General features: G+C 41.8%; 1 protein-coding gene across 1 annotated transcript in view; it reads left to right on the top strand.

Annotated features, from left to right (window-relative positions):
• The window catches only part of LOC128690170 (nephrin-like), a 398,545-nt gene that overhangs the window by 140,909 nt on the left and 230,059 nt on the right, over window positions 1-27,577 (top strand). The window contains exon 2 of the mRNA XM_070090735.1: window positions 8,292-8,402. Within this exon, the coding sequence (XP_069946836.1) occupies window positions 8,292-8,402 (111 nt within the window). The remainder of the gene's footprint in view (window positions 1-8,291; window positions 8,403-27,577) is intronic.

The raw sequence follows: 27,577 nt of genomic DNA, 5'->3' as shown, positions 1-27,577 counted from the left end.
GAAACAAAATAAGTCCCCGGGACCCGATGAGTTGTTTTCCAGGGTACTTAAGGAATGCAAGATGGAGCTTAGTCAGCCATTAACGAGTGTATTCAATGCGTCCATCCTTACCGGTGTTGTGCCAGAGTTGTGGAAGATGGCTAATGTGGTTCCTATATTAAAATCAGGGGATAAGTCCACTCCTTCAAATTACCGTCCAATAAGCCTGACATCTATAGTGGGCAAGTTATTAGAATCAGTTATAGCTGACATTATCAGAAGTCACCTTGAAGAGCATAACTTGATAAATGAATCTCAGCATGGATTCACGAGAGGTCGTTCCTGCCTGACAAACTTACTGACGTTCATCAATAGAACATTTGAGGCAGTTGACAGTGATAAGGAATATGATATTGTTTATTTGGATTTTAGAAAAGCCTTCGATAGAGTACCTCACAAGAGACTCTTTACGAAAAGTGGCAGCTCATGGTATAGGAGGTAAAGTTCTAGCATTTATTGAGGCATCGCTTACCAATAGAAAGCAGAGTTACCATTAATGGAGTGAAATCTGAATCTGGATTAGTCACTAGTGGCGTTCCACAAGGATCAGTTTTAGGCCCTCTCTTGTTCATAATTTACATTAATGACCTTGATGAAGGGATTACGAGTGACATGAGTAAATTTGCTGATGATACAAAGATAGGCCGTATAATTCATTCTGAGGAGGATATCAATGAACTCCAGGACGATTTGGACAAATTAATGTCTTGGTCTGGAAAATGGCAGATGAAGTTCAATGTGGATAAGTGTAAGGTACTTGCCCTTGGTAATGAAAATAACCCTCGAAGCTATAATCTAGGTGAAGTAGAGCTTGATCATACAGAATGTGAAAAAGACTTGGAAGTCGTGGTAAGCAGAAATCTAAAGCCAAGACAGCAGTGCCTTAGTGTGCGCAACAAGGCCAACAGATTACTTGGATTTATCTCAAGAAGTATAAGTAACAGAAGTCCAAAAGTTATTTTACAGCTCTATACATCACTAGTGAGGCCTCATTTAGATTATGCTGCTTAGTTTTATAGTCCCCTTACTACAGGATGGATATAGACTCATTAGAGAACATACAGAGAAGAATGACTAAAATGATTTACTGTGTAAGGAACCTCCCGTATGAAGATAGACTCAAAGCCTTAAATCTCCACTCTCTGGAGAGGCGTAGAATGAGGGGAGATATCATTGAAGTGTATAAGTGGATAACGGGCATAAACAAAGGAGACATTAATAAAGTACTGAGGGTGTCGAACCAGGTAAGAACAAGGAATAATGGATTTAAATTGGATAAATTTAGATTTAGAAAGGACATAGGTGAGTACTGGTTTTCTAACAGAGTTGTAGATGCGTGGAACAGTCTTCCCAGTGGGGTGATAGAGGCTAGGACCTTGGGTAGCTTTAAGAAGAGACTGGACAAATATATGAGTGGGAGGGGCTGGGTTTGATTGGTGTCATTGGGTACGGGAGTTATTTCTAGGGAAGCTTTAGGTAGTAGTCGTTTTGATAAGGACCTGCCTCGCATGGGCCAGTAGGCCTTCTGCAGTGTTCCTCCATTCTTATGTTCTTATAACCCAACTAGGTAGACTGTTCCACTCATCAACTACCCTATTTCCAAACCAATACTTTTCTATGTCCTTTCTAAATCTAAACTTATCCAATTTAAATCCATTACTGCGGGTTCTCTCTTGGAGAGATATCCTCAAGACCTTGTTAATATCCCCTTTATTAATACCTATCTTCCACTTATACACTTCGATCAGGTCTCCCCTCATTCTTCGTCTAACAAGTGAATGTAACTTAAGAGCCTTCAATCTTTCTTCATAAGGAAGATTTCTAATGCTATGTATTAATTTAGTCATCCTACGCTGAATATTTTCTAACGAATTTATGTCCATTCTGTAATATGTAGACCAGAATTGAGCTGCATAATCTAGGTGAGGCCTTACTAATGATGTATAAAGCTGCAGTATGACCTCTGGACTTCTGTTGCTTACACTTCTTGATATAAATCCCAGTAATCTATTTGCCTTATTACGTACGCTTAGGCATTGCTGTCTTGGTTTAAGGTTGCTGCTTACCATAACCCCCAAGTCCTTTTCGCAATCTGTATGGCTAAGTTCTACATTATTTAACTTATAAGTGCTAGGGTTATGGACACTCCCGAGCTTCAGAACCTTGCATTTATCTACATTGAACTGCATCTGCCACTTTTCTGACCAAGAATACGCTGAATGTTTTCTAACGAATTTATGTTCATTCTGTAATATGGAGATCATAACTGGGCTGCATAATCTAGGTGAGGCCTTACTAATGATGTATAAATCTGTAATATAACTGCTGAACTTCTGTTGCTTACACTTCTTGATATAAATCTCAGTAATTTATTTGCCTTATTACGTACGCTTAGGCATTGCTGTCTTGGTTTAAGGTTGCTACTTACCATAACCCCCAAGTCCTTTTCGCAGTCTGTAAGGCTAAGTTCTACATTATTTAACTTATAAGTGCTAGGGTTGTGGACACTCCCGAGCTTCATAACCTTGCATTTATCTACACTGAACTGCATCTGCCACTTTTCTGACCAGGTATTGAGTTTGTCTAAATCCTCCTGAAGTTCCCTGACATCTACGTTTGAATCAATTATCCTACCTATCTTTGTGTCATCGGCGAATTTGCTCATTTCACTAGTAATTCCCTCATCAAGATCATTGATATATATTATAAACAACAACGAGCCCAAGACCGATCCCTGTGGAACGCTACTTGTTAGAGATCCCCACTCGGATTTAACTCCATTTATGGACACTCTCTGCTTCCTGTCTGTGAGCCATGACTCGATCCATGAGAGCACCATTCCCTTAATGCCATGAGCTGCCACTTTCTTTAACAGTCTTTGTTGCGGAACTCTATCAAAAGCCTTACTAAAATCCAAGTAAATAATATCAAATTCTTTATCGTGGTCAACAGCCTCAAAAGCTTTACTGAAGAAAGTTAATAAATTAGTTAGACATGACCGGCCTCTTGTGAATTCATGCTGAGTATCATTAATCAAGCTATGCTTATCGAGATGGCTTCTTATAATCTCAGCTATAATTGACTCCAGTAATTTGCCTACAGTTGAGGTCAGGCTTATTGGGCGGTAATTTGACGGTAACGACTTATCCCCTGATTTAAAAATAGGAATTACATTAGTCATCTTCCACATATCAGACACTACACCTGTTTGAAGAGATAAATTAAAAATATTAGTTAATGGTTCACAGAGTTCCATTTTACATTCCTTTAGAACCCTTGAAAAAAGCTCATCAGGTCCCTTTGACTTATTTTGCTTCAGTCGATCTATGTTTCATAACCATTTCACTAGTGACTGTGATGTTACATAATTTATGTTCTTCAGGCCCACTATAAAAATTAATTACTGGGATAATGTTAGTGTTTTCCTGTGTAAAAACCGAGAGAAAATAATTATTTAAAATCGAGCACATTTCATTCTCCTTGCCAGTAAGAGGCCCATAGTTATTTTTAAGGGGACCTATCTTATCTCTAACTTTTGTTCTATACACCTGGAAAAAACTTTTTGGGTTAGTTTTCGAATCCCTAGCAACTTTAATTTCGTAGTCCCTTTTAGCTTTTCTTATCCCCTTGTTAACGTCCCTCTTAATGTCAATATACTGATTCATAAAATGACTCGCCTCTTTTGATGCGCCTATAAATTCCTTTCTTATGCCCTAAAAGATATTTGAGCCTATTATTCATCCATTTTGGATCATTTCTGTTTGATCTAATTTATTAATAAGGTATAAATGTTCTTTGGGCACAATGTATAGTGTTAAGAAAACTGCCATATTGACAGCTCTCTTCGTTACCCCAGTCTACAGATGATAAGTGTTCTCTAAGTCCATCGTAATCTGCTAAGCGAAAATCTGTGATTGTTACTGAGTTATCCCTACTATCATACTTCCATTCAATGCTAAAGGTAATTGATTTTTGGTCGCTAGCACCAAATTCCTTTGAAATTTCTAAATTATTAACAAGGGATCCATTGTTTGCCAGAATTAAGTCAAGCAGGTTATTTCCCCTTGTAGGTTCTGTTACAAACTGGTTAAAAAAAAACAATCCTGAACTACTTCTAAGAAGTCGTTTGATTCTAAATTCCCAGTCAAGAAATTCCAATCAATATGACTTAAGTTAAAGTCTCTTAGAATTACTACATTATCGTGCCTTGTGGCTTAACAATTTCCTCCCATAGTAGTCTCCCTTGGTCCCTATCTAAGTTTGGAGGACGGTATATCGCGCCTCAAATAAATTTTTCATGCCCCTCTGAAAATTCTATCCACACAAACTCTGTAAGTGTTACTTCAGACTTAATACCCGTTTTTATGCAACAGTTCAGGCGATCTCGGACATGCAATGCCACCCCACCCCCCTTCCCGATACTTTTATCTACTTGGAACAATTTAAAACCCTGAATGTGACGTTCCACAGGCGTGTCCCGACTTTTTGAATTAAACCAGGTCTCAGTTATGGCTAATACATCAATGTTACCTGCACTAGCAACTAATCTCAACTCGTCCATCTTATTCCTAGCACTACGGCTATTAGCATAATATACATTGAAAGACCCTCCTTTCTCTTTACCCTTCCTGCTCATTTCTGTTTTTCTACTAAACCTATTACTATCCTTATCACCTAGTGTCACTGGCTTTTTAATATCTACCTCGTTCTGCTTATTACTAGTTTCCCTAGAGCTCAAAATATTACTACACCGGGACTTCTCTGTTTTCCCGCCAAAACCCATACCACTAACTATTCCTAGTTTAAAGTCCTAACAGCTCCCTCCAGTGCAGTTGCCAGTGCTCCCACCCCAGACCTAGATAAGTGAACCCCATCCCTGGCATACATGTCATTTCTGCCATAAAAGAGGTCCCAGTTGTCAATGAATGTTACCACATTTTCCTTACAGTATTTGTCCAGCCAGCAATTGACACCAATTGCCCTGGACAGCCATTGATTTGCAACTCCTCTTCTTGGCAAAATACCACATATAACATGGTTCCCACCCTTTCTCCTAATTATTTCTATTGCTGACCTATTCCTGCTAATCAGGTCCTCACTCCTACGTCTGCCAACATCGCTGCCTCCAGCCCTGAGACAGATAATAGGATTGCTCCCATTACCTCTCATGATGTCATCCAGACGACTAACAATATCCTCCATCTCAGCCCCAGGAAAGCAAACCCTCTGTCTCCTACTCCTGTCCTTCAAGCAGAACGCCCTATCCATGTACCTAACTTGGCTATCCCCAACAACAACAATATTCTTACCTTCCTTGGTGTTGTTCGTGACGTTCCCAGTAGTCGACTCACAATCGTCGGGTAGCATGGAGAATGCATTAGATGTTTCCACAACAGTTTCCACAGCAGTCTCTTTCTTCTTCATCGTTTCTACCTTTCCATTCGTTTTCTTGATCGTCAACTTCGTTCCATGCTGTCCAGCCACTGTACAGTTTCCCTTCTTGACCTGAGGACTCAGAACAGGGGGACTGCTACGAATCCTCTTGTTTTCCTCGGTCAATCGCCGAATCTCCATCTTTGCCATCCTCAATTCATCCTTAAGCTGTTGGTAAAGTTGCTCGATGGAGGGCATCTCGGTTCAGTCCGTAGAGAGCACACTCGACACGTCCTCACTGAGCTAAGTACAGGTCACCACTGAGCTAAGTACAGGTGACCACTGAGCTAAGTACAGGTCGCCACTGAGCTAAGTACAGGTGACCACTGAGCTAAGTACAGGAGTATGTACAGTACCTGGCTGCAAGCCGGCTGTAAGGAGTCGCATTCATGTGAAGAAGATTTAGGGACACCCATAAGACAGATAGTCCCCGATGACGAGATGACTTTATTGAGTAACTAATTCTCTTGGTAAATAAATCGACCAAAATCTTATGATCGTCATAATTTATCTTTCCTTTCTCTGATAAAGTTCTTAATAGATCAGAACATTGTCGCAACAAAAGTTTGTTTTGTATATTAGCTTATCATGAAGTATTTCGTGGATATGTCAGAGTTATCACGAATTAATGGCACGTAGTAGTAGGAAAGTGGAGGCGGACGACCGTAATAAATCATGGCCGCTCGGGCCCAGCCAAGGAACATGGCTCAGCAGAGACTGCTGCAGCAAATTCATTCCTTATTTAATCTCCAGATGGCAAAATACTCACAAAAATACGGAGTGAGTTCTTCGTCAAAGGGACAATTTGTCTTGAATTAGATACTTATGTTGGACAAATATATGCGTTTGGGAGATTTGGAGGTTATGAGTCTACTACAGTCCTCCTCCATTCTTCTGTTTTTTTCGAGTTAATGACCTGAAATCTTTAAAACTAAGCATATATTGACCAGGCCTCTTTAAAATTAAACGCACATGGACCAGGCTTCTTTAAAATTAAACGCACACGGACCAGGCTTCTTTAAAATTAAACGCACATGGACCAGGCTTTTTTAAAATTAAACGCAGATGGACCAGACTCCTCTAGTTAAAATTAAACGCTCATGGACCAGGATCCTTTAAAATTAAACGCACATGGACCAGGATTCTTTAAAATTAAACGCACATGGACCAGGATCCTTTAAAATTAAACGCACATGGACCAGGATCCTTTAAAATTAAACACACATGGACCAGGATCCTTTAAAATTAAACACACATCGATTAAGTTCCTTAAAAGTAAATCCATCTGTATTATTTAATACTTAAGATAAACACCTGTCAGTTTACCTATACTGTGAGAGACTTAACACCATGTGCACTTAACACCATGTGCACTTAGCACCATGTGCACTCAGAATGTACATTGAAAAATACACTCTTCAGTGAATATACACAGGTATACACACTCGGTGTACAGTAAGTACTCAGAGATAAATACCTTTTAATGACTGAATTCTGTGAGAAATACTTTTCAGTGTATGCCCACTGAGAGAGTTAAACAACTCTTACGTTATACACACTGAGAGAGATATACAACTCTCAGGCTATACACACTGAGAGAGATATACAGCTCTCATGCTATACACACTGAGAGAGACATACAACTATCATGCTATACACACTGAGAGAGATATACAACTATCATGCTATACACACTGAGAGAGATATACAACTCTCAGGCTATACACACTGAGAGATATACAGGTCTGAGGCTATACACACTGAGAGAGATATACAGGTCTGAGGCTATACACACTTAGAGAGATATACAACTCTCAGGTTATACACACTGAGAGAGATATACAATTCTCAGGTTATACATATTGAGAGAGAGATACAACTCTCAGGTTATTCACACTGAGAAATACAACTCTCTGGTTATACACACTGAGAGAGATAAACAGCTCTCAGGTTATACACACTTAGAGAGATATACAACTCTCAGGTTATACACACTGAGAGAGATATTCAACTCTCAGGTTATACACACTGAGAGAGATATTCAACTCTCAGGTTATACACACTGAGAGAGATATACAACTCTCAGGTTATACACACTGAGAGAGATATTCAACTCTCAGGTTATACACACCAGGAGACTTACACTTCTTTGAGAAGAAACACGACTTACACTACTGGATTTTTCCACTGGTGACGCTGCCTCCAGCTGCTTCTGCTCACCTGTTTGCAGTATATATAAGGCACTTCTCCGAGTATATGCTGTACTTTTCAAAAGATTGATGGACTCAACATATCGACTCCAGGCTAAGGGACTGAGTTCCTCACACTCCTTTCCCTCTTCCACCGTTCATCTCTGTATCAAACTTAAAAGGCCACTTGTTGGCATAATGTTACCACAATAAAGATTCACAAATGTCGCAGAAGTGTCTAATTGATCCACGAACCCTGAGATAAGCTGACTGTGGTGAGGTGACGGCTCACACAATGGCGCATTTAACAAGGTAGGTGTCGCCTGCCAAGAGCACTGGCGAAGACCATAATGTGTAGTAACCTTGTTCTCTCTCTCTCTCTCTCTCTCTCTCTCTCTCTCTCTCTCTCTCTCTCTCTCTCTCTCTCTCTCTCTCTTTTCTCCACACTGCTATCAGTGTGTGGTAACCTTGCTTGATCTCCTCCACAGTGCCACCAGACAGTTTGAAGTTACCTTGTTTTCTTCTTTACAGTGCCACCAGACAGCGTGTAGTAGTAACAGTGCTTCTCTTCTTCTCCTCTACAGTGCCACCAGTGTGTAGTAGTAACCGTGCTTCTCTTCTCCTCTACAGTGCCACCAGACAGTGTGAGAATTTTGGACGTTAATGGTAACGAAAAAAGCTCTACTATTGGTCCTTACGTGTTGGGGATGACACTCACTCTCAAGTGTGTAGCCACGGAGGGTGAGTACAATATTACACTCACTCATAATAATAATAATAATAATAATAATAATATCAATAAAAAATTAATAATAATAATAATAGTCGTAATAATAATAATTATAGAGTAAAATAATTACAATGAAGAGAGTTACAAGTATTTCGGTCGCTGCCTGATCCGAGGGAGATATGTCTGTATTTCACAACCTCAGCACTTTGTGTGTCAATGCATACGACTGGAATAGTGCAGAGTGCTGCATAAGTTGATGATGCAGTTAAATTCACAAGTCATCATTTGGAAATTAATATCCAAATTTCTTCATTATATCTGTTAAATTAAAAGTAACGTAGACCAAATGTAATTCAAACTTTTCAAAGAAACTAAAGTGACTAATATACTAAAATACACAAGCACATTAAGCTCGAGACTAATCAGATTAGACACCCAAAAATTATCGCACCAAAAGGAGTATCTTAATTTTTTTCAAATTTCTTCCAATAATCCAAACTGAGATCAGTTCAAATTTTTCACAAAGGATGACTAAGTTTTAGAAAAGTAAAGTACAGCAAGTTTATAAATCTTAGTGTACATAACTTACATATTTTTAAGAGTGTTGACGGCACACAGATGTTACAGACACTTAAAAGAACATTAAGTTTATTTAACCTATGATACCCCAATAAAGTCAAACACTGTGACTTATTTCTGACCAGAAGAGACATTCACCAGTTACTTCACAGACACCAGTTTGATTATAAAATTGGCACATAATAACTTGTACCATCTGACATCAAGAGATTGTTACCCCTGTGGTAAACACATCAGTACTAAAAGAATAAAGCTGGCCAGAAGAAACATTTTCCAGTTATTACACAGAATCCAGCCAAAGTTGTGCCTCCTGAGCCTAAGTTCATGAAATTCGGGCCATTAGTTAATGGCCCGAATTGGACCATTAACTGTTAGACTAATTAATGGACCATGACACGTGATGCATCAGCCATTAAACTCTCATGCCGTTCACGATTATTTCAGTTTAATCAGACGAAACCGATAAACCGGTAAAGATTACAGAGCGTCTGTGGAAAAGCAGCCGTTCAAATTCATTCCAAGACAGAAGGTAAATCCAGTTCCCAAGATCAAGAGCCCCTCACCAGCATCAAGGTGACATATTGCGGTAATGCAAAAATGCTATACTAAATATACCAGACGTCTCGTGTGTCTACTAAGGAGGACACACGAGACGTGTGTCTGCAGTTATAATAATGACACATAATTCGGGAATAACTAAGTTTATTCTGGTGTACACAAATACAGTTACATAGATTATCATACATAGCAGCATATGTGTAGAGATGCACAAATAACCTGCACATAGAAGAGAGAAGCTTACGACGACGTTTCGGTCCGACTTGGACCATTGTGACTATGTAAATGGTCCAAGTCGGACCGAAACGTCGTCGTAAGCTCCTCTCTTCTATGTAAAGGTTATTTCTGTATCGTTCCAGTCACGGTACTAAGCCTTTTAGATTTTTTTTTATCACACTGGCCGATTCCCACCAAGGCAGGGTGGCCCGAAAAAGAAAAACTTTCACCATCATTCATTCCATCACTGTCTTGCCAGAAGGGTGCTTTACACTACAGTTTTTAAACTGCAACATTAACACCCCTCCTTCAGAGTGCAGGCACTGTACTTCCCATCTCCAGGACTCAAGTCCGGCCTGCCGGTTTCCCTGAACCCCTTCATAAATGTTACTTTGCTCACACTCCAACAGCACGTCAAGTATTAAAAACCATTTGTCTCCATTCACTCCTATCAAACACGCTCACGCATGCCTGCTGGAAGTCCAAGCCCCTCGCACACAAAACCTCCTTTACCCCCTCCCTCCAACCTTTCCTAGGCCGACCCCTACCCCGCCTTCCTTCCACTACAGACTGATACACTCTTGAAGTCACTCTGTTTCGCTCCATTCTCTCTACATGTCCGAACCACCTCAACAACCCTTCTTCAGCCCTCTGGACAACAGTTTTGGTAATCCCGCACCTCCTCCTAACTTCCAAACTACGAATTCTCTGCATTATATTCACACCACACATTGCCCTCAGACATGACATCTCCACTGCCTCCAGCCTTCTCCTCGCTGCAACATTCATCACCCATGCTTCAAACCCATATAAGAGCGTTGGTAAAACTATACTCTCATACATTCCCCTCTTTGCCTCCAAGGACAAAGTTCTTTGTCTCCACAGACTCCTAAGTGCACCGCTCACCCTTTTCCCCTCATCAGTTCTATGATTCACCTCATCTTTCATAGACCCATCCGCTGACACGTCCACTCCCAAATATCTGAAAACATTCACCTCCTCCATACTCTTTCCCTCCAATCTGATATCCAATCTTTCATCACCTAATCTTTTTGTTATCCTCATAACCTTACTCTTTCCTGTATTCACTTTTAATTTTCTTCTTTTGCACACCCTACCAAATTCATCCACCAATCTCTGCAACTTCTCTTCAGAATCTCCCAAGAGCACAGTGTCATCAGCAAAGAGCAACTGTGACAACTCCCACTTTATGTGTGATTCTTTATCTTTTAACTCCACACCTCTTGCCAAGACCCTCGCATTTACTTCTCTTACAACCCCATCTATAAATATATTAAACAACCACGGTGATATCACACATCCTTGTCTAAGGCCTACTTTTTCTGGGAAATAATTTCCCTCTTTCCTACATACTCTAACTTGAGCCTCACTATCCTCATAAAAACTCTTCACTGCTTTCAGTAACCTACCTCCTACACCATACACCTGCAACATCTGCCACATTGCCCCCCTATCCACCCTGTCATACGCCTTTTCCAAATCCATAAATGCCACAAAGACCTCTTTAGCCTTATCTAAATACTGTTCACTTATATGTTTCACTGTAAACACCTGGTCCACACATCCCCTACCTTTCCTAAAGCCTCCTTGTTCATCTGCTATCCTATTCTCAGTCTTACTCTTAATTCTTTCAATAATAACTCTACCATACACTTTACCAGGTATACTCAACAGACTTATCCCCCTATAATTTTTGCACTCTCTTTTGTCCCCTTTGCCTTTATACAAAGGAACTATGCATGCTCTCTGCCAATCCCTTGGTACCTTACCCTCTTCCATACATTTATTAAATAATTGCACCAACCACTCCAAAACTATATTTCCACCTGCTTTTAACATTTCTATCTTTATCCCATCAATCCCAACTGCCTTACCCCCTTTCATTTTACCTACTGCCTCACGAACTTCCCCCACACTCACAACTGGCTCTTCCTCACTCCTACAAGATGTTATTCCTCCTTGCCCTATACACGAAATCACAGCTTCCCTATCTTCATCGACATTTAACAATTCCTCAAAATATTCCCTCCATCTTCCCAATACCTCTAACTCTCCATTTAATAACTCTCCTCTCCTATTTTTAACTGACAAATCCATTTGTTTTCTAGGCTTCCTTAACTTGTTAATCTCACTCCAAAACTTTTTCTTATTTTCAACAAAATTTGTTGATAACATCTCACCCACTCTCTCATTTGCTCTCTTTTTACATTGCTTCACCACTCTCTTAACCTCTCTCTTTTTCTCCATATACTCTTCCCTCCTTGCATCACTTCTACTTTGTAAAATCTTCTCATATGCTATCTTTTGCTCCCTTACTACTCTCTTTACATCATCATTCCACCAATCGCTCCTCTTTCCTCCCGCACCCACTTTCCTGTAACCACAAACTTCTGCTGAACACTCTAACACTACATTTTTAAACCTACCCCATACCTCTTCGATCCCATTTCCTATGCTCTCATTAGCCCATCTATCCTCCAATAGCTGTTTATATCTTACCCTAACTGCCTCCTCTTTTAGTTTATAAACCTTCACCTCTCTCTTCCCTGATGCTTCTATTCTCCTTGTATCCCATCTACCTTTTACTCTCAGTGTAGCTACAACTAGAAAGTGATCTGATATATCTGTGGCCCCTCTATAAACATGTACATCCTGAAGTCTACTCAACAGTCTTTTATCTACCAATACATAATCCAACAAACTACTGTCATTTCGCCCTACATCATATCTTGTATACTTATTTATTCTCTTTTTCTTAAAATATGTATTACCTATAACTAAACCCCTTTCTATACAAAGTTCACTCAAAGGGCTTCCATTATCATTTACACCTGGCACCTCATACTTACCTACCACACCCTCTCTAAAAGTTTCTCCTACTTTAGCATTCAGATCCCCTACCACAATTACTCTCTCACTTGGTTCCAAGGCTCCTATACATTCACTTAACATCTCCCAAAATCTCTCTCTCTCCTCTACATTCCTCTCTTCTCCAGGTGCGTACACGCTTATTATGATCCACTTTTCGCATCCAACCTTTACTTTAATCCACATAATTCTTGAATTTACACATTCATATTCTCTTTTCTCCTTCCATTACTGATCATTCAACATTACTGCTACCCCTTCCTTTGCTCTAACTCTCTCAGATACTCCAGATTTAATCCCATTTATTTCCCCCCACCGAAACTCCCCTACCCCCTTCAGCTTTGTTTCGCTTAGGGCCAGGACATCCAACTTCTTTTCATTCATAACATCAGCAATCATCTGTTTCTTGTCATCCGCACTACATCCACGCAAATTCAAGCATCCCAGTTTTATAAAGTTTTTCTTCTTCTCTTTTTTAGTAAATGTCTACAGGAGAAGGGGTTACTAGCCCATTGCTCCCGGCATTTTAGTCGCCTCATACGACACGCATGGCTTACAGAAGAAAGATTCTTTTCCACTTCCCCATGGACAATAGAAGAAATAAAGAAGAACAAGAGCTATTTAGAAAAAGGGAGAAAAACCTAGATGTATGTATATATATATGCATGTGCGTGTCTGTGAAGTGTGACCAAAGTGTAAGTAGGAGTAGCAAGATATCCCTGTTATCTAGCGTGTTTATGAGACAGAAAAAGAAACCAGCAATCCTACCATCATGCAAAACAGTTACAGGTTTCTGTTTCACAGTCATCTGGCAGGACGGTAGTACTTCCCTGGGTGGTTGCTGTCTACCAACCTACTACTATATATGTATATATATGTGTGTGTAGAGAATCTGGGATAACTCAAAAAAGTCAGACAGAGTGAATTAGTTCCATTGGGGTCCATTATGACCAATGTAACATTGTGCCCTGGTCACTCACACGCACAAATAGGCTCATGAATTCTGCCCAAGATACATTATATGGAATTTGAACATTTCAAGTGGGTAAAATAAGACATTCTCTGGTAATAAACTAAAATTTTTGACAAAGCAAATGAAAATATGTCTGAGAATGTTCCAAAAGACTGGAAAGTCTTCCTTTGGTAAACTTAAAAATGCCATAAAAACGAGATTTTTTTTCTAGTTTTCTCCTTTACATTCTATACAAAATTCTTTATAATCCTGTTAGAAAAATATTTGATTTCTTTCTCAAAAATCCAATTTGATATAATTGGCAGAAAAATGTTAAATTGGCACCCAAACAGCCCAAAGTCAACACACCAGTATTTTGGGTTTGAAACCGATCAGAAGGAGCATTCTTTAGCTATTACCTTAGTGACAGGTTTTATTGTAATAAAACCCAATAATGTTAAAAGTTTGAAGCCGATAGGAATAGGCATTATCAAGTAATTTTATTCGAACTATTAAATGTTTATTTTTAATTATTTAGGTAAAAATTTAAATTCGCACAAACTCGGACTAAATTTATGGGTTATCCATCTTACATAACATATGGTCAATAAAAGTTTGTAACCAGTCGGAAGAAACATTCCTTAGGTATTGAACAAATAATGAATATCACTATTTATTGAATGAAAAGGGTAAATTAGGATTTATGCCTTCCAATAGCATTGTGAACCATGTGTTCAGGAAACCAAACCAGTGATGAGAATTTGAAGCCGATCAGATGAGTCATTCTCCAGTTATGTCAGGGATTTCAACAATTCCAAGATTTGTTTTTATCATATTTAACAAATCTGTCTGAACGCAAAGTAAATTTAATGGGCACTATCCTGTCTCTAAGATACCATTAAATGTAATTAAATACCATTAAATGCCATTAACTACTATTAAATGCCAATAAATACCATTAAATGCCATTAAATACTATTTAATGTCATTAAATACCAATAAATTCCATTAATGCCATTATCTACCATTTAATGCCATTAAATACCATTAAATGCCATTAAATACCATTAAATGCCATTAAATACTGAAGCCGTTCAAACCAGCAAAACAGAAAATTATTTAACGTGATTTAACGGGAATTAAATTTTCAAACTATAAGCACATCAAATTGTTAAATCTGCTCCTAAACATTTAATTTTCACTCTCCGAAGTCAACAATTTTTTAGGCATCTTTTTTGGAACGTTTGAAGTTATGCCAATGTGAGGGCTGTGGAAGTTATATGAACAATTCCTAGATGTTGGGAATGTGTTCAAGTTCGTTCATAAGGAACATGATACCTGTTGCAGGATTTGGTCCTCTTTACCATACACTGCTACTGGAAATTTCATGAGGATTGGATGTCCTGTTCTCGAATTATGTGTGAAATAACATCGTAAGTAATTTAGGAAAACTTAAAGTCTCCCTTCGGTGATACATAATATTTTTTTTATTATTATTATCACACTGGCCGATTCCCACCAAGGCAGGGTGGCCCGAAAAAGAAAAACTTTCACCATCATTCACTCCATCACTGTCTTGCCAGAAGGGTGCTTTACACTACAGTTTTTAAACTGCAACATTAACACCCCTCCTTCAGAGTGCAGGCACTGTACTTCCCATCTCCAGGACTCAAGTCCGGCCTGCCGGTTTCCCTGAACCCCTTCATAAATGTTACTTTGCTCACACTCCAACAGCACGTCATGTATTAAAAACCATTTGTCTCCATTCACTCCTATCAAACACGCTCACGCATGCCTGCTGGAAGTCCAAGCCTCTCGCACACAAAACCTCCTTTACCCCCTCCCTCCAACCTTTCCTAGGCCGACCCCTACCCCGCCTTCCTTCCACTACAGACTGATACACTCTTGAAGTCATTCTGTTTCGCTCCATTCTCTCTACATGTCCGAACCACCTCAACAACCCTTCTTCAGCCCTCTGGACAACAGTTTTGGTAATCCCGCACCTCCTCCTAACTTCCAAACTACGAATTCTCTGCATTATATTCACACCACACATTGCCCTCAGACATGACATCTCCACTGCCTCCAGCCTTCTCCTCGCTGCAACATTCATCACCCATGCTTCACACCCATATAAGAGCGTTGGTAAAACTATACTCTCATACATTCCCCTCTTTGCCTCCAAGGACAAAGTTCTTTGTCTCCACAGACTCCTAAGTGCACCACTCACTCTTTTCCCCTCATCAATTCTATGATTCACCTCATCTTTCATAGACCCATCATAATAATAATAATATAATAATAATAATAATAATAATAATGGCTTGCTGTGCTGAGGAAACAGCAGAAACGCACAATACCGTGACTGGAACACACAAATAACCCGCAAATAAGAGAGAAGAGTTCACGACAACGTTTCGGTCCCACTTGCCCCATTTACAAAGTCGGACCGAAACGTCACCGTAAGCTCCTCCCTCCTACGTGCGTTTTTTTTGTGTACTGAAGAAGCATGTAGATGAGATCAAAATATAAACTCTGTTTCCTCATGTTTCTGTTGACTTGTGGGTTTTACTCATCCCACTGACTCACGTCTGCAACACTCTGATCATTAACATTCATAAAACAATGGATGAGTCTTTATCAGCAAATTTTACTGAGTTGGGAAGAGATCAAGATGAATATATAACCTGATGAGCAGATGAACTAGGTAATTTCAGACAAAAGTAGATTGTTACATTAGGATGAGGGAGGTTCTGGAAAGATTAAGATAACATTTTTGTGGAATTCTGATGATGAATTGGAGGCAGTGGTTTCCTGCATTGGACAGGGAGGAACAGTACCTATTGGTAGTAAGGAAGCACTGAATTTTATTGCTGGGTATATAGTGCCAAAAATAATAGTTAATTTACTAAATTAGAGATGATTGATGTTGAAGAGTTCTTTCCATTCATTGTTGCCACCTGATACGCCTGGCAGTGCACAACCCAGCCGGAGTTGTGCGCTGTCAGGTGTTCTACCACATACGGCTGGTAACAAAATCCACCCACCACAGCACTCTGTTTCACCACCATACTTGACAGTAGGAGTCAACCAGACAATTAACCCATAACACAGAGAGCCGTGAATGTGATGTATATTGCGTACGATTATCTTGTATTGTGCCGGCAATAGACAGAAGAGTGTAGCTGTTTAACAGTGTAAGAGCACTATCACATTACCAGCATCCAACTCCAGCGTCTTCTCCAACACTATACACACCTCTCCATCACCATTCCAGCCTCGCCTCTCCACCACCACCTCCGCTTCACCTCTCCACCACCACCCCAGCCTCGCCTCTCCACCACCACCTCCGCTTCACCTCTCCACCACCACCCCAGCCTCGCCTCTCCACTACCACCACTCCAGCCTCACCTCTCCATCACCACCCCAGCTTCGCCTTTCCATTACCACCTCTGCTTCACCTCTCCACCACCACCCCAGCCTCGCCTCTCCACTACCACCACTTCAGCCTCACCTCTCCATCACCACCCCAGCCTCGCCTTTCCATTACCACCTCTGCTTCACCTCTCCACCACCTCCCTAGCCTCAACCCTCCACCAGCACCCCAGCTTCACCTCTGCACCACCACCCCAGCTTCACCTCTCCACCACCACCGCAGCTTCACCTCTCCACCACCACCCCAGCTACACCTCTCCACCACCACCTCCGCATCCTCTGCCCTCTCGCCTGACGCCTCCTGCCTCACACTGCCACCACTACTGCAGTCTTCCAGTCTAAACTCTTCCATTAACCTGCCACCAATGCTACCATTACCACCACTTCCTCCACTACTACCACTACCTCCCCTAGCACCACTACCTTCCCTACCACCACCTCTTCCCCTTCCATCCCCACCTCCCCATCACCACCACAACCCCCAGATACCCTACTGTCGACACTTCCTATGGAGAAATTTTCTCCAACCAAGGGGGACGACGATACCACCTCTTAAGGGGCGGCGATCCCTCTCGAGGAAGCTAAGACTCTTCTCCCAGCTTTCCCACACTGGAGAGCAGGAGTGGGCATGAGAGGGATCATGAAGAATTGAGACACTTATGCAACACATAGGAATCTTTACTGAAGAAACGTTTCGCCACACAGTGGCTTCATCTTCAACTTGTCGGTTTTCAAAACCATTCATCACATCTGTCAGACACTGCAACATCATGGGATCTTGGTACAAAGACTTCAACGCTTGCCCAACCTTTGGACGACGACCTACTTACACTAGTGGCAGGTCCCACTGTGATCCCGCCTCCTCCTGCTTCACCTCACCGTTCTGCAGTATATAAGCCGCCTCTCTCGCCCTATGCTGCATTTCCTACAAGAGTGATGGACTGAACGCATCGATTCCAGGTTGAGGGACTGATTACCTCAAACTTCTCCTCTTTACCCACTTCTACTTTGTATTGGACTGACGAAGCCACTGTGTGGCGAAACATTTCTTAAATAAAGATTCCCATGTGTTGCATAAGTGTCTCAATTCTTTAACTTGTCGGTTTTCTAAACCATTCATCACATACAGAGAGATCATGCTTTATTCTTTTTGCAACAGCACAGATCAAGTGAGGTCTTGTGATTTGCTAAATAGTTTCATTAATTCATTCCAGAACGCCCATTTATCTTAATAAATGTTCCTACTATGCAGAATCTAATGGGAATGCATATCCAAAGCAGATATAATAGACACACGACATATATATATATATATATATATATATATATATATATATATATATATATATATATATATATATATATATATATATATATATATATATATATATATATATGTCGTGCCGAATATGTAAAACTGGTCAATTAGTAAGAACTCATTTAAAATTAAGTCCTTTCTAAAATTTTCTCTTATAAGTTTAAAGATATTTTTTTCATTAATGTTAATGTAAAAGTTTTTAATTTTGCTTCAAAAGAATATTAGAAAACTTACCTAACCTCATTACAACAAGAACAATTTATTTTAGCCTAACCCAACTAAATATATTTTAGATTTGTTTACAATAATTTAATACTAAACAAACACAGTGAAATATATTTTTTTCGTTAGGTTCAGAATGATTTTGGCGAAATTATTGCATACACAAATTTTCACTTGTCCTGTATGGCAAGATGATCGTTGCTATTTAAGCCAAGATCGCAAGCTCTGCCTATTCGGCACGACATATATATATATATATATATATATATATGTGTGTGTGTGTGTGTGTGTGTGTGTGTGTGTGTGTGTGTGTGTGTGTGTGTGTGTGTGTGTGTATGTGTGTGTATGTTTATGTACTCACCTAATTGTACACACCTAATTGTGGTTGCAGGGGTCGAGACTCAGCTCCTGGCCCCGCCTCTTCACTGATCGCTACTGGGTCCTCTCTCTCTCTCTGCTTCCTGAGCTTTGTCATACCTCTACTTAAAACTATGTATGGTTCCTGCCTCCACTACTTCACTTGCTAGGCTATTCCACTTGCTGACAACTCTATGACTGAAGAAATACTTCCTAACGTCCCTGTGACTCGTCTGAGTCTTCAGCTTCCAGTTGTGACCACTTGTCCCTGTGTCCCCTCTCTGGAACATCCTATCTCTGTCTACCTTGTCTATTCCCCGCAGGATCTTGTATGACGTTATCATGTCTCCCCTGACCCTTCTATCCTCCAGTGTCGTCATTCCGATTTCCCTTAACCTTTCCTCGTACGACATTCCCTTGAGCTCTGGGACTAGCCTTGTTGCAAACCTTTGTAATTTCTCTAACTTCTTGACGTGCTTGACCAGGTGTGGGTTCCAGACTGGTGCTGCATACTCCAGTATGGGCCTAACATACACAGTGTACAGTGTCTTGAACGATTCCTTATTAAGGTATCGGAACGCTATTCTCAGGTTTGCCAGGCGCCCGTATGCTGCAGCAGTTATTTGGTTGATGTGTGCCTCCGGTGATGTACTCGGTGTTATGGTCACCCCAAGGTCTTTCTCCCTGAGTGAGGTCTGTAGTCTTTGTCCACCTAGCCTATACTCTGTCTGCGGTCTTCTTTGCCCATCCCCAATCTTCATGACTTTGCATTTGGCTGGATTGAATTCGAGAAGCCAGTTACTGGACCACATGTCCAGCCTCTCCAGGTCTCTTTGCAGTCCTGCCTCATCCTCGTCCGATTTAATTCTTCTCATCAACTTCACGTCATCTGCGAACAGGGACACTTCAGAGTCTATTCCTTCCATCATGTCGTTCACATATATCAAAAATAGCACTGGTCCTAGAACTAACCCCTGTGGGACCCCGCTCGTAACAGGCGCCCACTGTGATACCTCTTCACGTACCATGACTCATTGCTGTCTCCCTGTCAGGTATTCCCTTATTCATTGCAGTGCCCTCCCTTTTACATGCGCCTGATCCTCCAGCTTCTGCACTAATCTCTTGTGGGGAACTGTCAAAGGCCTTCCTGCAGTCTAGGAAAACGCAATCTACCCACCCCTCTCTCTCGTGTGTATGTGTGTGTGCGTGTGTGTGTGTGTGTGTGTGTGTGTGTGTGTGTGTGTGTGAGAGAGAGAGAGAGAGCTTGTGGATGTTGCTATTTACCATCACCAGGAAAAGTTCAAGATAATTTGCTGTTAAATTAATAATGTACCTCGAGGTTTCATACATCACAGTCGGCACTTCAAACTTAAAGAATCCACTCCAGATTCGACTGAGCCACCTGTAGACAGTGTCAGCAAATAACCACCCATAAAAAGTGAGCGGATGTTGCAAGAGTCAGTACTGCACGACGTCACTACGCATCTCAAGCCATCGATTACGGCCTCTCTTCGACGTTGCAATGCCACTGCTCCCGTTAAGACATCCGCAGTGCCTAGGGTCGATGTTAGGTGAACAGGGTTAACCATCTGAGGCCGTGATAGGCGAGTCATGCTCAAAACACAGGTGACATACCTGACATACTGTCGATATATGTCTTCAGGGCGAGTATTAACCCTGGTTATAATCACCTTCTTTCTGTCAGCCGTAGTGGGTACAAAGCCAGCAATCTTTGGAGGCGAAACCCTAGCAGAGGCTACAGGGTTTTGCAACCTCCCCAACACCTCACATCCCTTACCACACCTCCAATACCACCAACCTCGTCCCCTACCATCGACACTTCCCCTACAATAGCCACCTTCCCTACCACCGCTACCTCCACCTCCCTGCTACCGACACCTCCCCAACGACCGTCGCTTCCCCTACCACCCCATCTCCCCTACCACCGCCACCTCCCCTACCACCCCTTCCTTCACCTCTGCTCCCAGATATCCACAAACGATATCTGTAGCAAGTATTTTTTTTATTATCACACCGGCCGATTCCCACCAAGGCAGGGTGGCCCGAAAAAGAAAAACTTTCACCATCATTCACTCCATCACTGTCTTGCCAGAAGGGTGCTTTACACTACAGTTTTTAAACTGCAACATTAACACCCCTCCTTCAGAGTGCAGGCACTGTACTTCCCATCTCCAGGACTCAAGTCCGGCCTGCCGGTTTCCCTGAATCCCTTCATAAATGTTACTTTGCTCACACTCCAACAGCACGTCAAGTATTAAAAACCATTTGTCTCCATTCACTCCTATCAAACACGCTCACGCATGCCTGCTGGAAGTCCAAGCCCCTCGCACACAAAACCTCCTTTACCCCCTCCCTCCAACCCTTCCTAGGCCGACCCCTACCCCGCCTTCCTTCCACTACAGACTGATACACTCTTGAAGTCATTCTGTTTCGCTCCATTCTCTCTACATGTCCGAACCACCTCAACAACCCTTCCTCAGCCCTATGGACAACAGTTTTGGTAATCCCGCACCTCCTCCTAACTTCCAAACTACGAATTCTCTGCATTATATTCACACCACACATTGCCCTCAGACATGACATCTCCACTGCCTCCAGCCTTCTCCTCGCTGCAACATTCATCACCCACGCTTCACACCCATATAAGAGCGTTGGTAAAACTATACTCTCATACATTCCCCTCTTTGCCTCCAAGGACAAAGTTCTTTGTCTCCACAGACTCCTAAGTGCACCACTCACTCTTTTTCCCTCATCAATTCTATGATTCACCTCATCTTTCATAGACCCATCCGCTGACACGTCCACTCCCAAATATCTGAATACGTTCACCTCCTCCATACTCTCTCCCTCCAATCTGATATTCAATCTTTCATCACCTAATCTTTTTGTTATCCTCATAACCTTACTCTTTCCTGTATTCACCTTTAATTTTCTTCTTTTGCACACCCTACCAAATTCATCCACCAATCTCTGCAACTTCTCTTCAGAATCTCCCAAGAGCACAGTGTCATCAGCAAAGAGCAGCTGTGACAACTCCCACTTTGTGTGTGATTCTTTATCTTTTAACTCCACGCCTCTTGCCAAGACCCTCGCATTTACTTCTCTTACAACCCCATCTATAAATATATTAAACAACCACGGTGACATCACACATCCTTGTCTAAGGCCTACTTTTACTGGGAAAAAATTTCCCTCTTTCCTACATACTCTAACTTGAGCCTCACTATCCTCGTAAAAACTCTTCACTGCTTTCAGTAACCTACCTCCTACACCATACACTTGCAACATCTGCCACATTGCCCCCCTATCCACCCTGTCATACGCCTTTTCCAAATCCATAAATGCCACAAAGACCTCTTTAGCCTTATCTAAATACTGTTCACTTATATGTTTCACTGTAAACACCTGGTCCACACACCCCCTACCTTTCCTAAAGCCTCCTTGTTCATCTGCTATCCTATTCTCCGTCTTACTCTTAATTCTTTCAATTATAACTCTACCATACACTTTACCAGGTACACTCAACAGACTTATCCCCCTATAATTTTTGCACTCTCTTTTATCCCCTTTGCCTTTATACAAAGGAACTATGCATGCTCTCTGCCAATCCCTAGGTACCTTACCCTCTTCCATACATTTATTAAACAATTGCACCAACCACTCCAAAACTATATCCCCACCTGCTTTTAACATTTCTATCTTTATCCCATCAATCCCGGCTGCCTTACCCCCTTTCATTTTACCTACTGCCTCACGAACTTCCCCCACACTCACAACTGGCTCTTCCTCACTCCTACAAGATGTTATTCCTCCTTGCCCTATACACGAAATCACAGCTTCCCTATCTTCATCAACATTTAACAATTCCTCAAAATATTCCCTCCATCTTCCCAATACCTCTAACTCTCCATTTAATAACTCTCCTCTCCTATTTTTAACTGACAAATCCATTTGTTCTCTAGGCTTTCTTAACTTGTTAATCTCACTCCAAAACTTTTTCTTATTTTCAACAAAATTTGTTGATAACATCTCACCCACTCTCTCATTTGCTCTCTTTTTACATTGCTTCACCACTCTCTTAACCTCTCTCTTTTTCTCCATATACTCTTCCCTCCTTGCATCACTTCTACTTTGTAAAAACTTCTCATATGCTAACTTTTTCTCCCTTACTACTCTCTTTACATCATCATTCCACCAATCGCTCCTCTTCCCTCCTGCACCCACTTTCCTGTAACCACAAACTTCTGCTGAACACTCTAACACTACATTTTTAAACCTACCCCATACCTCTTCGACCCCATTGCCTATGCTCTCATTAGCCCATCTATCCTCCAATAGCTGTTTATATCTTACCCTAACTGCCTCCTCTTTTAGTTTATAAACCTTCACCTCTCTCTTCCCTGATGCTTCTATTCTCCTTGTATCCCATCTACCTTTTACTCTCAGTGTAGCTACAACTAGAAAGTGATCTGATATATCTGTGGCCCCTCTATAAACATGTACATCCTGAAGTCTACTCAATAGTCTTTTATCTACCAATACATAATCCAACAAACTACTGTCATTTCGCCCTACATCATATCGTGTATACTTATCCTCTTTTTCTTAAAATATGTATTACCTATAACTAAACCCCTTTCTATACAAAGTTCAATCAAAGGGCTCCCATTATCATTTACACCTGGCACCCCAAACTTACCTACCACACCCTCTCTAAAAGTTTCTCCTACTTTAGCATTCAAGTCCCCTACCACAATTACTCTCTCACTTGGTTCAAAGGCTCCTATACATTCACTTAACATCTCCCAAAATCTCTCTCTCTCCTCTGCATTCCTCTCTTCTCCAGGTGCATACACGCTTATTATGACCCACTTCTCGCATCCAACCTTTACTTTAATCCACATAATTCTTGAATTTACACATTCATATTCTCTTTTCTCCTTCCATAACTGATCATTTAACATTACTGCTACCCCTTCCTTTGCTCTAACTCTCTCAGATACTCCAGATTTAATCCCATTTATTTCCCCCCACTGAAACTCTCCTACCCCCTTCAGCTTTGTTTCGCTTAGGGCCAGGACATCCAACTTCTTTTCATTCATAACATCAGCAATCATCTGTAGCAAGTGTGAACATAAATTTATATAATGGAAAACATTCACTGTGGGATGTGCCACACAAGACATTCACTGTGAGATGTGCCACACAAGACATTCACTGTGGGATGTGCCACACAAGACATTCACTGTGAGATGTGCCACACAAGACATTCACTGTGGGATGTGCCACACAAGACATTCACTGTGGGATGTGCCACACAAGACATTCACTGTGGAAAGCGTCACACAAAACATTCACTGTGGAAAGCGTCACACAAGACGTTCACTGTGAGATGTGCCACACAAGACATTCACTGTGGGATGTGCCACACAAGACATTCACTGTGAGATGTGCCACACAAGACATTCACTGTGAGATGTGCCACACAAGACATTCACTGTGAGATGTGCCACACAAGACATTCACTGTGAGATGTGCCACACAAGACATTCACTGTGGGATGTGCCACACAAGACATTCACTGTGAGATGTGCCACACAAGACATTCACTGTGGGATGTGCCACACAAGACATTCACTGTGGGATGTGCCACACAAGACATTCACTGTGGAAAGCGTCACACAAAACATTCACTGTGGAAAGCGTCACACAAGACGTTCACTGTGAGATGTGCCACACAAGACATTCACTGTGGGATGTGCCACACAAGACATTCACTGTGGGAAGTGCCACACAAAACATTCACTGTGGGATGTGACAAAGAAGAAATTCGCTCTGGGATGTGTTCCAGAAGATTCCCTGTATCCTGCGCTGTGCTGGAGTTACTATCATTAGCACACGAAGATGACAATATAAAATGTACATAACTCTGTAACATAGACAAATTATTTTGGGCACAGATAAGAGTAATTAAATATAAACGGGGAACAAGGACAGTCTGGGGGCTTAGTAAATAAAAAAGTTAGCCAGCTGGAGGGCCTTCATGGGCTGCAACCCAGAGACCTCCGCCAGCTGGAAGGCCTTCATGGGCTGCAACCCAGAGACCTCCGCCAGCTGGAATACCTTCAGGGTCTGCAGCCCAGGGACCTCCGCCAGCTGGAAGGCTTTCATGGGCTGCAACCCAGAGACCTCCGCCAGCTGGAAGGCCTCCATGGGCTGCAGCCCAGGGACCTCCGCTAGCTGGAGGGCCTCCTCGGGCTGCAGCCCTGGAACCTCCGCCATCTGGAGGGCCTCCAGAGATTAAGTGAAAATTGTTCATAGTTACAGCTGAAACTGTTATTACATCACGTATATGATGAAAATATCACTGGGGCCTCACGGTACCTTTGGCCCAGGGGCCCACAAAACCTTAATCTGGCTCTGATGATAGAGATACAGTGTTGCACACTTCTGTTCCACAAGGCACAGGGAAGAAACTAGAGAAATGCATGCAGAGGAAAAGAGCCAGGAAAACCCAGAGTATCGTAGCCATGAAAACCCAGAGTATGGTAGCCATGAAAATCCAGAGAATGGTAGCCAGGAAATTCCGGAGTACAGTAGCCAGGAAAACCTAGAGAATGGTAGCGACGAAAACCTGGAGTAGGAAAGCCAAGAAAATCGAGAGCTGGAGAGCCAGAGAAAAACTGTGCAGGAGAGCCAGGAAAACCCAGAGTAGGATAGCAAAGAAAACCCAGAGCAGGGTAACCAGGAAAACCCAGAGCAGGAGAGCTAGGAAAATCCAAAGCAGGAAAGCCAGAGCACGGTAGCCAGGAAAACCCAGAGAAGGGTAGTAAGGAAAACCCAGAGAAGGGTAGCCAGGAAAACCCAGAGAAGGGTAGCCAGGAAAACCCAGAGAAGGGTAGTAAGGAAAACCCAGAGAAGGGTAGCCAGGAAAACCCAGAGAAGGGTAGCCAGGAAAACCCAGAGAAAGGTAGCCAGGAAAACCCAGAGAAGGGTAGCCAGGAAAACTCACAACCAGTGGCATATCTACGGAAAATTGCGCTAATGGCAAGCACTGGAATTGTGCCGCTGTCCAGACATCTGGCACCCATCTTTTAGATAACCTTACCATGAAATCAACTCCAAAATACAAGTCAAACTCGTTTATCTTTTAACTTAGAAATTACGGCGCTACTTGAAAATTGCAAATGCGTCTTCTTTGCTTTTGCTGATGTAGATTGTCCATGATGAGTTCAGATTCCGTCTTCTTCTTCAGTTTCTTCTCTTTCTACACTCAGAAGATCAAGATCGCAGAGTCTGCCTTGACCCATGGAGCCTCTCAACGAAAGCATTAATTTTTACTTACTAAATGATCTCTAGCAGCTGGCGATGGAAACTCTGATGGTCAGCATTATTATCTGAATAGCAATGCGAAGACTGGGTAAGATTCTCTCAGCTCCATAATGAACAATAAATTCGAGAAGCTCTTCAGGTCTTGATATTTTCATGTTGACCTGATTTGATAGCAACATTCTGCAATCCAAAATTTCTTCATATAGCTGCTGCCAGTCAACATCAGAGCTGTATAATTCACCCAAATTTTCGTACATTTTAAGTCGTAACGCAGTCCCTCGACATCGAGAAGGACCCCAAACTTGGTGGCAGTGTCGTACAGACGAGAGAACCTTTCATCCATTTCTCTGTGAAGACGGTCGAGTGTTCCCTTCATGACTCTTTCCATTTCCTCCAGCGTCTCTCATGTTCTCATCAGCCTTTCGTTTCTTTCCACTCTGACGTCTTTCATCTTCAGTATTTCATTCTTGACAGAGACAGAGTCCTTCAAGTGATTCACTGATCTCAGAGGCTTTCAGATCCAGGGCAGCATCCTGGAAGTTCACATGCTAAGATCCTGCAGCCTCTTTTGAATACGGTCAATGCGAACGAGTACTTTGTTCCAAAAATCCTAGCAAAGTCAGAAGATCGTAACTCAACACGCGGTTATGCAACTGCCTTACGTCACTCTCTGTTTCACCGGTCTCCTTTACATTGTCTATCATGTCCTGGAGAACCTGAAGTATCTCTTCGAGGTGCTTGACGAGCTTCACTGCTTCTGTCTTGCACTTCACCTGGTTTCGGACTCCGACTTAACAGCCAAAGGTACGGCGTTTTTTTTTTTTTTTGAGTTTTTCCCAGCTCTGTGTTCAACGAGAGAAGAACACGTAAAGAGCTACGATGGTTTCAAAAAACATGACCACCATTGTATCCTGCTTCTCTGCATGTACACCCACCAAGTTGAATGAGTGATTGTCGCAATTTACAAACACTGCCAAGTTGTTTTCCTCATTTATTTCTTGACGAACACCAGTTCTGTGTCCAGCCATCACTGCAGCGTTGTTATAGCACTGTGTTCCCCGAATTAAGCCTGAATGCCTTCCACATCCCCCCCCCCAGGCGCTGTATAATCCTCCGGGTTTAGCGCTTCCCCCTTGATTATAATAATAATAATAATAATATAGCACTGTGACCGAGAATCTTGTAGCTTCATTTCGTCCTTCTCTAGCTTTTTCAAGAAGTCTTCAATCAAGCTCTCAGGGTCCCTCTGGCTTGTCTGGATAAAGCCAAGAAACGTCTCTTTAACACGGACTTCCTTTCGTCTCAAA

The sequence above is a fragment of the Cherax quadricarinatus genome, chromosome 32 (genome assembly GCF_038502225.1).
Source record: "Cherax quadricarinatus isolate ZL_2023a chromosome 32, ASM3850222v1, whole genome shotgun sequence".
Taxonomy (NCBI): domain Eukaryota; kingdom Metazoa; phylum Arthropoda; class Malacostraca; order Decapoda; family Parastacidae; genus Cherax; species Cherax quadricarinatus.
The sequence above is the reverse complement of the archived record's forward strand: the minus strand, read 5'-3'. Positions and strand labels throughout refer to the sequence as shown.